The following is an 11,257-nucleotide window of genomic DNA, read 5'->3' on the forward strand; positions in this document are numbered from 1 at the left end:
ATCAGATTTGATAGACCAGACCCACAGAACCAAGATTTTTACACTCTGTTGAAGTCTGTGAAAAAAAAAATCACACCTGATCAATGTATGTGACTTCATTCTCCATACGTGAGACGTCTCTAAGCTGTCATTCCCAGGAAAATCATGACTTGTTCAATACTTTAAATTCAATTCAATTCCCCCACTGTATTGTATATATTACAATATGCCAATATCAAAACAACACCAAATGATAATACATTTATTTACCATAGCACTTCAAACAGTGGTTCAGTGTATGTCTAAAAAACTTATTTTTATCTTCTTCTTTTGTTATTAGTTAAAGACAAACTTTTTGTTTCTACTTTGTCTTCATAGGCAGGACAGCGTGCTGTGCACCTGAATACACTACAGAGCTCAGGTAGGTCACAAGTCTCTGTGTTTTAGGTTTTTTTTATTATGCGTTTGTTGAGTATTGCCTGAAAAATCCTATGGTCCTAACTGGCTGCCTACAAACAGTATCTGAGCAATTCCATGCAAATGTCAACCTTGCCATGAAAAAAAGTCAAGTTTTCACCAAAAAGCGAAATCCTTTCTAAGTGTTTTTGTGTAGACTTGTATTTTACAGTATGCTACAGCAAAACCAGTGCGGTTTCATTCACAGAATTTCTGCAAAGTATGTCTGAAACATCTATAACCATGTTTATTTTCCTTATTTAAAACAGAAAATATGTTTTAGATTGATGATTTTTCTGATCTCATAACTCTGTGGTTAATAGTTTTGGAAAATATAAACATGTTTATACATCTGCAGATGTTTCAATATATTGTTAACATATACTTTCTCTCTGTGAATTTATGTTTAAGGTTTTAACTGTACATTTCACATTCATAACGCTGGAATTGCTCATCTACACCAAATCTCAGATATGCATTAGGCAGTTGGTTTCTGATGCATCCTGTTTTGCCGAGTTCACACTACATGGGTGGTAGACCAATGATAACAGTCTAATTACACAGGTGTCAAACTCAGCTCTGCACAGTAGAGCTCTCTGTGTCTTTATCTGATATTTTTATGGGACATCTTTATGTGGTTGGAAGTAAACTGTGCAGGGCTACGCCACCTTCCTGAACACAGTTTGACAGTTTGGAGTTTGACACCCCTGGTCTTTTGACCAATCTGAACCAGAGTAGACTTTCAGAAAGTAGGGGTTTACAGAGACAGATCCCTTGAACCAACCATTTCAGATATTGTAAGAAAAAATGTTGCATTGACTATTATGAAACAATCTAAAGAAGTTTTTTAATATTGGTTGGGTAAAAAAATTATTTTAAAAGACTTTTGAGATGCAATCTTTAAATTAGGTATTACTTTAAGTAAAGATGTAAACAATTGGAGATTGGGGATTCATCTATTAGGTGTGAACATTTCCTTGATTAATTTAATTATGCCATTTAAGTTGTAATCATTATTGGTTGCTGCTGAAATGTCGCTGATTTTGTTCAGTTAAAGGAGCATCTCTTTCAATGGCAATAACCACATCCCAACTTGGCACTATATCTAATACAAAATTAACCAATGCAAAACCACTCGTCTGTCAAGAAATTTACTTATCAATGGTGCCCTCTGGCAGAGTAAAAAAAAAAAATCAACCACAACAATCTCTTCTTAGACAAAATTTCTGTGGAGAGAAACCTAATATTCAATATGCTTGTAATATGAGTGAAGCACAAACACTTACTGATGACAGTGAATGGATGTGAAACAACTGCTGCACTGATGGGTTTCGAGGAGTAGCTAATTCGAGATTGAATGCCCCACTGGTTTTACACACTGCACGTGTCATATTCATATTCTGTGAACTTTATTGCATTGCTTGCCTTCCAAGCCTGGACAGGTTTGTACACTGTCATCCTTAGGGCAGGATGCTGAAATATACTCAGTCTTCCCATAGAACCGTCAACCTACTCCTGGTTCATGCTGAGGCAGTGTGAGATTCCTCTATGATTGCCTCATCTGCAGATTTATTTTACACAGGCCAGTCGTTAAACCACTTATATTTAGTCTCTTGTGATACCACCAGGAGTCTTGTTGGTCGTCTTTTATCATGGTCTATAACTGTGACACCATGAGAAATATGACTGGAACTCTACCCTGATGCTATTTCAGCAAATTGCTTTACTGTATGTACAGACAGACATACAGCGTGAAACATGAGCTCTCACGAGACAAGGCATGAATGTGTGCAAGAAGCGATTACTATTGCAAAGAGTTTAATGTATAAATACATGGTCTACACATGTCAAGTTATGATACTTAAAAAGATTCTAGAGGTCATTTATAAATATAATTATATGTATACGTGTATATTATACACAGCTTATACACACAACAGTTCTGTCTGGTTCTGGAATCTGATTGGCTGATAAACTTTTCCAACCATGTGATATTCTGGTGATAACAGCATTCCTGCAACCTGACTAAACTCACTATGGTATTTTTATGAGTTGAAATGAGTTAAGTCAGAATTGCCGTTATTTAGACTTTACTGTTCATTAATAATAATAGCAAATATTTTCAAATATATCAGGAGTAAGTCATCACTTACACCTCATATCAACACTTACATAACCATCAACATCAGCCTTACTGCAGACACTTATTCTGGAATCTGATGTATGTTATTATAGTACACTGTAAAATCCAAAATAGTTTAGGTAATTCAAACCGTTTGAGGAAACTGATTGCAACAAACCATTTAAGTTCAAAAACTAACCATAATGAGTACTGTGAACTTAATCCATTTGAGTTAACGAAGCAATTTGAGCACAGTAACACCCAATAAATAAAGAGGACTCAAATCAACTGAGTACTTGCCATATGGCAACAATATCCTATCAAATAAAAATTAGGGAATTTTTTTAAGGTACTTTATAAATTCCCCAATTTTTATTTACAGCACTTCAAGTTAAGCCATTTTAAGAAAAGAAAAACAGTCAAATATGTTTTTTTAATAGATCTATCATAATGCATGCAGTAATTTGTTAGCATTTACTATTTCAAGTAAAGTAAAGCAAAGCATCATCTAGAAGATTATTCACATGAAAGTATATTTCAATGTATATTTGGATCCACAGAGCAACATAGACATCACAAAAAATAACATTATCCTGAATGTGTGTAGAAACACTGTGAATGTAATGTGTCTGTTCATGCATTCAATATTAATAATCAGTGAATCACACATACATGCCTAGTAATAAAGGAGCACAGATTCATGATTAGTTTGTTCATCCAAAGTAAAAAAAAATCTACAATTATCAAGAGACTTTTCCTTTGATAAATGTCAGGCATCCTCTGTTGCTCCCTCGGGCTAATTAAAATCAAGACAGGCATAATAGATGAAGGTTAAAAACAACTCAGATTGGAAATTCAATACTGTTCCCTGATGATAAACGTGCAGTTTATTAAGATCCAGAATGATAGTTCTGTTTCAGTGCTTTGTTTACAGTTACGTTTGGAATAATGTAGACAGAATAGCAGGACGTAATAGAGTTTCAGTGATGCTTTGGCTCCAGCATGCTTATCTTGGCCATCAGTGTTAAAGTGCATGGCCTCAGCTCAATAAGCCAATGCTAAATCAATCTACACAAGCAGAGACAGGGTTAGGCTATGTGTCCTCTGGGTATAGATTTAAATATGCGTACAGGTGTAAATACCTTTCTGGCGTCACGTTTGCATGCATTTTGTCTCATGATGCTTGGGGTATGAAATCCCTGAGGGTTTAGCAACTGTTTCTAAAGAGAGACAAGGACACACTGGTCTCTCTCTGAGAGCAAGCACATGATGATTATCCAACATATTACCATTTTGATATGTATTTGTGGTTTCCCTTTGGTGAAACTGTTATACTTGCCTATACTAATCTTTGATTTAAACTGAAGTTACTATGCTATCAGTAAACCTTTAATTTCTTTAAAGTGTGTCTTCTAGTATTTCATTTAATTTCCTTTTATAAAAGCCTCTAAAGCACCTATTGAGAAAAAAACTAGTTCTGTTTAAATGTGCTTCTTTTGTCTAGGTGGATGGATTTAACATCTGTCTCTTGTCTGAGAATATTTAAGACTTTAGCTGAGACGGTGGGCACAAAGCCCAGCACTTTTTCCATCTCTACTCTAATGAAGTAATGAAATGACTAGCAGCATATGTGGAACCGCATAAGAATACAGCTTATTTGTTATAAATCACTGTATAAATGATTGTTATACGCTTGCAAATAATACAGCAGCCTACAGCAAAGCATGAAATTGGATTGTCATTGCTACTGTGATTCTGACTGCCCGCTACTTAGACTTGCTAGATCACATGATTTGATCACCATGCCCCAAAGTCACAATGTTTTAATGTCCTTGACTAAAATCATTTGGAAAATCAGTCTTCCCAATTGACAGATGCAAGAAAGTAAAAAATATTTGCAATCAGAATTGTTTTGTTAATGCAATTTGTTTAGAAATTTGCAGTGTGGCCTTGTACTTAATGCACACACTTATCACATACAGTTGATACAGATATCTTTATGGAGACCTTAAATAGACATAACAATTTTAATACTGTATAAACTGTTTATTCCCTACCCCAAACCCAGCTCACAGGAAACAATCTGAATTTTGACATTTTCAAAATACTTCATTCTGTGTGATTTATGAATCATTTTGCTCATGGGGACCAAAAAAAAAGTCCCCACAAGGTCAAAATTTACTGGTATTAAAATACTTGTGGTGACATCTTAGTAATACAAGGATTTACATCACAATATGAACAAGGACAGACCATAGGGATGTTATTAAATTATGCTAAACCCCAAAAGTGTAAGTTTTCATTTTTTAGAATAAAAGTAAATAAAAATATTTAGCGTGCATCAAAATAAACATATATTAGATTTTATACAAATATAAAGCAGATTAAATGCAATTAAAATGTTTACTTTAATGTTTCAAATAATTTTTGTTAAAATAAAATGTAAAAATGGTTGAAATAATCCATTGTAACCTGTCTGTAAATTGTCATATTTGTGTCATACTAAAACATCACATGTAATTGTATTACTGCGTATATTTTAAATGATTAAAACTTTTTGCTGACAACTGATCAAAATGCAAAATATAAATATTTAAAAATACAGTTGAAGTCAGAATTATTAGCCCCCTGTTTATTTTTTTCCCCAATTTATGTTTAACGGAGAGAAGATTTTTCTAAACAAAATAGTTTTAATAACTAATTTCTAATCACTGATTTTTTTTTTATTATCGCCATGATGACAGTAAACAATATTTTACTAGATATTTTTTTCATGACTTTTATACAGCTTAACGTGACATTTAAAAACTTAACTAGGTTAATTAGGTTAACTAGGCCGGTTAGGGTAATTAGGCAAGTTATTGTATAATGATGGTTTGGTCTTTAGACTATCGAAAAAAAATACAGCTTAAAGGGGCTAATAATTTTAACCTTAAAATGTTTTTTTCTAAATTATATCTGATTTTATTACAGCCGAAATAAAAGAAAAAGTCAGACATACTGTGAAAATTCCCTTGCTCTGTTAAACATTATTTGGGAAATATTTGAAAAAGAAAAAAATTCAAAGGGGGATTAATAATTCTTTTAATAGTTTTAAAAGCTTTAATAGTCTTAAAAAACTTCTTTTAAAAGTCTTTTAATATATAATCAAATCATTGTGCTAAATGTTCCTGACAGGATGTAAACTGAAAAAAAATTACAATTTTTTAGGTAAGTGGTTGCAAACAATTTAAATGGGCCATATTTAAACAAACTAACACATTTTTAATGTTCAACTTAATTGGTTTGTTTAAATTCAGCACATAAAAATTGTTTGCTACAACTTACTTTAAAAAGTTGTAAATCCATTTAATTTTCAGTGATCGATCCATTTTTTTCATTGTTATTTATTACGATTTTTACATTTATAATAATAATTAATTCTATAAATAAAAAAAAGCATTTGTTCATTATTTTATTTGTAGTTTTTGGTTATTAATTAATAATAAAAAAGTTATACTATCACACTCACAGATTGTGCATCACTGCATGTCAGGTTTGGATGTGTGACTCATCACAGCGGGTCTACACTGCAGTAAAGACATCATTAGTATCTCACACTGGACTACATCCAGAAGAGGCACTCTAGGGGCTTCACTGATACAGAAACCACTACAAAAACTATATATAATAATAATAAGACCACCTTCAGCCTGCATCCCTGCCGCTTTAAAAAAAAAAAGGTCTAGGTCATGCTTCTTTTTCATCCCAAAATCCTTTATATGGCACTGCATTGACTTGTCCTTTTATGCTTTGTGGAGGTGTTTTTTTCAAAGAAATTGAATGCTGAATTGAACTAAAGATGTGTTTCCCATAGGGCCTCTGTCCTGCTCTGAGGGCTTCACTGAGCTGGGTTATTACAACGGATCTGTGTCTCAGACCGACACTGGCTTTTCCTGTCTGAAATGGACTGAATTTCCAGACTACATGCTTCAGTACCCGAAGCGTGGGCTGGGGGACCACAACCACTGCAGAAACCCTGACCGTGAATCCAACCCCTGGTGCTTCTTCAGACAGAAGTCTGGAGCCGTCGGGTGGGCTTACTGTGACTGCCACCAGGGTGAGCTCTACTCAATGCCTTCTCTCATGCAGTCATATTTATGGTGGTTATGGTTTTGCAGTATGAGTTTTATATTTACAGATCAAGCAAAAATGAAACTTTACTCACCATTAAATGGTTCCAACCCTTTAGGAATTTATTTTTCTGTTGAACACACACACAAAAATTATTTGGACATTAATAAAGGCCATTGAAAACCAGTGTGACCACAACATCTACTTTGGAAGGCAGTGGCTACCAGTTCTAAGCATTCTTCGAAATATCTTCTTTTGTGTTGAACAGTAGAAAGTAGCTAAAACGGGTTTGAAACTATGACAGAATTTCCATATTTATGAAAAATATTCTTGTTGTGTCTAAATGATACAAAGCAACCAAAATGCATACCTGTATACCATTTTCAGAAGTAACGCTTGAAAAAGATGAACAGATACAAAAAAATATGTACAAATGTTGTTTCTTCAAAATATTGTGCTAGCCAGTTATCTTTATTTAGTCTAGCAGGACTAGACCATGGTCCGTTTTAGACATCAGAGATATACTGTTATACTAAGTTATAATTAGTCCAATTATGCCGTGAATACATTCTAGACATGTTGAATGTACTCACAAACTGGTACATTTGACAAGGTTGTTGGCAAATTCCTAAAAATCAAAAATTGTTTACAATTGTGAAAATTTTTGTAACTAATGAATTAAATAAAGGCATATTATGTAAGACTTTGCTCATTAAAATATCCAAACCCTCTTGAACAGTGTTATTTTATTATGCTTAAGAACGTAGAGAGTTTCAGAAGAAGAAGTTAGATGAAAAATAAGTTTTTATGGGAAACATAGGAACACCAAAGACGCTTTAATATGTTGTGTGTTTTATTAGATAGCACAGAGCATTACTATAGCAGAACGCTTAAATATATTTAGTTTGGCAAAACAGCGCTACATCTTTTTCACATGATTGGATAAGCTGGAAGCTGTGCACTGTGGCATAATAAAAGCTCCGCTGCTTGAAGACAAAATTGTTAGCCTTCTTATGAAACATTAAGGGCTCTATTTTGATCCATGCAGAAAGTTCAAAGCGCAGGGCGCAAACGCATTAAGAGCGTGTCAGAATCCACTTTTGCTAATATAAGGACGGAAAAATCCGCTTTGCACTGTGGCGCATGGTCTATAAGGGTTGAGCTTATTTTCTTAATAAGTTATAGGTGTGTTTTGAGAATAAACCAATTAGAGTCTCATTTCCCATTCCTTTTAAGAGTCAGTTGCGTCGCGCCACATGCTGTGCCCCATATGGTTTAAAACCTGACAGGTGGGCAAATCTAAGCTTGTTTTTAATAAAACAAATATACATATGGATATAATAAATAATACTGCTAATAATAATAACATTATACAAAAGTAAATTGTTATGAATAAACTAAAAAATCCCCCCGAGATGAAGAAGGCATGAAAGTATGGTTTTTATATTTATGTAGGCTAGAAAAAAAAAATGTTATATAATATTTTAATCCTTTATATTTATATCATATATATATATATATATATATATATATATATATATATATATATATATATATATATATATATATATATATATATATATATATATATATATATATATATATATATATGCAACCAAACTGCGGGGGAAACCAGAGCCCCTGGAGGAAACCGACGCGAACGCCAACACAGAAACGCCAACTGACCCAGCCGAAGCTCAAATCAGCGTCCTTCTTGCTGTGAGGCGACAGCACTACCTACTGCGCCACTGTGTGACCCAAATTACCTAATTATGTTAAACTGAAACAACACAATTCTTGAGATTTCGTTGAGACAACTTATTTGTTTTGTGTTCAACCCACTTAAATTTCTAAAAACGTAACTCCTTAGTTCAAATTGATGGTGTGGATCCCAGAATTGTTACAGTGTTTCATAATATTTACCATAAAACTGCTTTTATTGCAGCCAAACCAAAATGAAAATAGGATATATATATATATATATATATATATATATATATATATATATATATATATATATATACATATATATATATATATATATATATATATATATATATATATATATATATATATATATATATATATATATATATATATTCTATTTATATCCAATATATATCCTTAATATTTAAATTATTTTTTATATGTAAAGATATTTGCGTATTGCTCTACATCTTGTGTGTATTAAGCAATGTGTAAGTGAGGCGCACAACTAACGCGCTCTGCGCTGGACAATAGACAAGCTTTGTTCTGGTCTATTGAAAAATCTATTATAGTTTCTCAAAATAGCAACGCCAATGCAATGCACCTCAATACGCCTTCCTTTTTAGATCAGAACACCATATGAGTGCAAACGCATTTGCTATTTAAACAGCCTGGCGCAAAACGTCAAAACGACTCTTGCGCCAAGCTGAAACTAGCCAACTAGCCTAATTATTTTTCAAATATTTCCCAAGTGATATTTAACAAAGCAAGAATATTTTCACAGTATTTCTTTTAAAATATTTCTTCTATTTCATTTCGGTTTGGCTGCAATAAAAGCAGTTTTATGGTAAATATTATGAAACACTGTAACAATTCTGGGTTCCACACCATCAATTTGAACTAAGGAGTTAAGTTTTTAGAAATTTAAGTAGGTTGAACACAAAACAAATAAGTTGTCCCAACGAAATCTCAAGAATTGTGTTGTTTCAGTTTAACATAATTAGGTAATTTGGGTCACACAGTGGCGCAGTAGGTAGTGCTGTCGCCTCACAGCAAGAAGGATGCTGATTTGAGCCTCAGCTGGGTCAGTTGGCGTTTCTGTGTTGGCGTTCGCGTTGGTTTCCTCCAGGGGCTCTGGTTTAACCCACAGTCCAAAGACATGCGGCACGGGTGAATTGGGTAAGTTAAATTGTCATGACTTAAATGACTTAAAGTGGATGAGTGTGTATAGATGTTTCCCAGAGATGGGTTGCAGCTGGAAGGGCATCTGCTGCGTAAAACATGTGCTGGATAAGTTGGTGGTTCATTCTGCTGTGGCGCCCCAGATTAATAAAGGGACTAAGCCGAAAAGAAAATGTATGAATGAATAATTAGGTAATTTAAACAAGCAACAAAAGTATAGCATAGAGTGAACCCTGATAATATAATATTCAATTGGCTTCAGAACAAACCACTTTTGTCTGATGACTAAAAAAAAACGGACCTGCCTATAACCTAAATGACCAAGCCTTTTAATTGCACTTAAAGCTGAATATTATTATCTTGCAAAAAAACTAGTAAACTGTTATGTCATCATAGCAAAGAAAAAAATAAGAAAGTAGATATTAGTAATGGGTTTATAAAGCTATTGTGTTTAAACATGTTCAACAATCTTTTTTCCATTTAAAACTGCTCTTGATTTTTTTTTTTTTTTTTGTTAAAGAATTCAAATTGCACAGGAGGGCTTATAATTTTAACTGTACATAATCAATGCCAGAAAGCTACTATATATAACTACAAATGAAGTTTAACTTGAGAAGACACTCATTTCATAATAAATTAGTTGCCATTGCAATTAAAATAGCACCGACATGCACATAAAACATAAGGAAAATTATGTAAATACATTTGTGGCTAGAGCTCTTGGTTGCATATCTCCTAAGTCTAGCCTCGTTTGACCTAGAGAAAGTCCTAGCTGGACCGTGACGTTTGTGTTTATACAGCGAAGGCGTCCTGGTGAGTTTTAGTGTCATAGCCATCCTATTAGTGTAGCTGTTGTTGTACAGAAGCTGAGTGATGTTTATTACTGCAGTAACAGCACACAGTCAGCTAACAGACCTCAAGGATTCTCTCTGTCCTCTGTTCATCTTCCTCCGCATTGATTGTCAATCAGTCTCGCATCATTCACATGCATTTGATACTGTCATTGAGAAAGTGTGTGTGAGTGTGTTTGCCCTCTGGATCTCTTTGTGCCTGTCTGTCGTCACCCGTCTTTGTCGGAACTGGTGTTGAAATCTGATTGCTGTATCTCAGTGGGCTGAGATTATCTCTGTCTGGTGCTCTACGCCTTTTCCTTTCTATTGAATACCATTAAAGACAGTCGGGAACAGACTTTAACAAATAGAGTATTTAGATGTTTGTGAGCATGACGTGTGGCAGCAGGATGTCCATTTGTGACTGTCTCTAATGAGCTTTTTGGAGTTTGTAAATGTAAAATAGGAGGGAGGGGTAAGTTTGGTTTTGCCTTTGGTCACGAGGAAGAGGTAAATATTTTTCAAGATGTCTACTACTGAATGCAACGCACACATTGCTTAGAGAATTAAATGCTACACTGTAAGTACAATGTCACAATTTTAGCGTTTATTTACTGCAAAAACACCCAGTAAAATACCACAAACATTCTTTACAGTTCACTACCGCAATATGCACTGGATTATGGGTACTGTAACTCTTAAAGTAACTTTCTGCATATTAGGAATTCTGCATAATAGTAATCAAGACAAAAATGAGACAGTTAATGAAAAGAATGATCAATTAACAATCACAAAATGTATTTAAAATCGATTGATGAATGAAAAATACCTTTCTAAACCATTTAAAATGGATAAAATAACAATGAAT

General features: G+C 33.7%; 1 protein-coding gene across 1 annotated transcript in view; it reads left to right on the forward strand.

Moving 5' to 3' along the window:
• Window positions 1-11,257, forward strand: part of si:ch211-51a6.2 — a 38,958-nt gene that overhangs the window by 3,662 nt on the left and 24,039 nt on the right. The window contains exons 2-3 of the mRNA XM_685557.8: window positions 358-400; window positions 6,414-6,656. Of these exons, the coding sequence (XP_690649.3) occupies window positions 358-400; window positions 6,414-6,656 (286 nt within the window). The remainder of the gene's footprint in view (window positions 1-357; window positions 401-6,413; window positions 6,657-11,257) is intronic.

This window comes from Danio rerio, chromosome 13 (assembly GCF_049306965.1).
Source record: "Danio rerio strain Tuebingen ecotype United States chromosome 13, GRCz12tu, whole genome shotgun sequence".
Classification (NCBI taxonomy): Eukaryota; Metazoa; Chordata; class Actinopteri; order Cypriniformes; family Danionidae; genus Danio; species Danio rerio.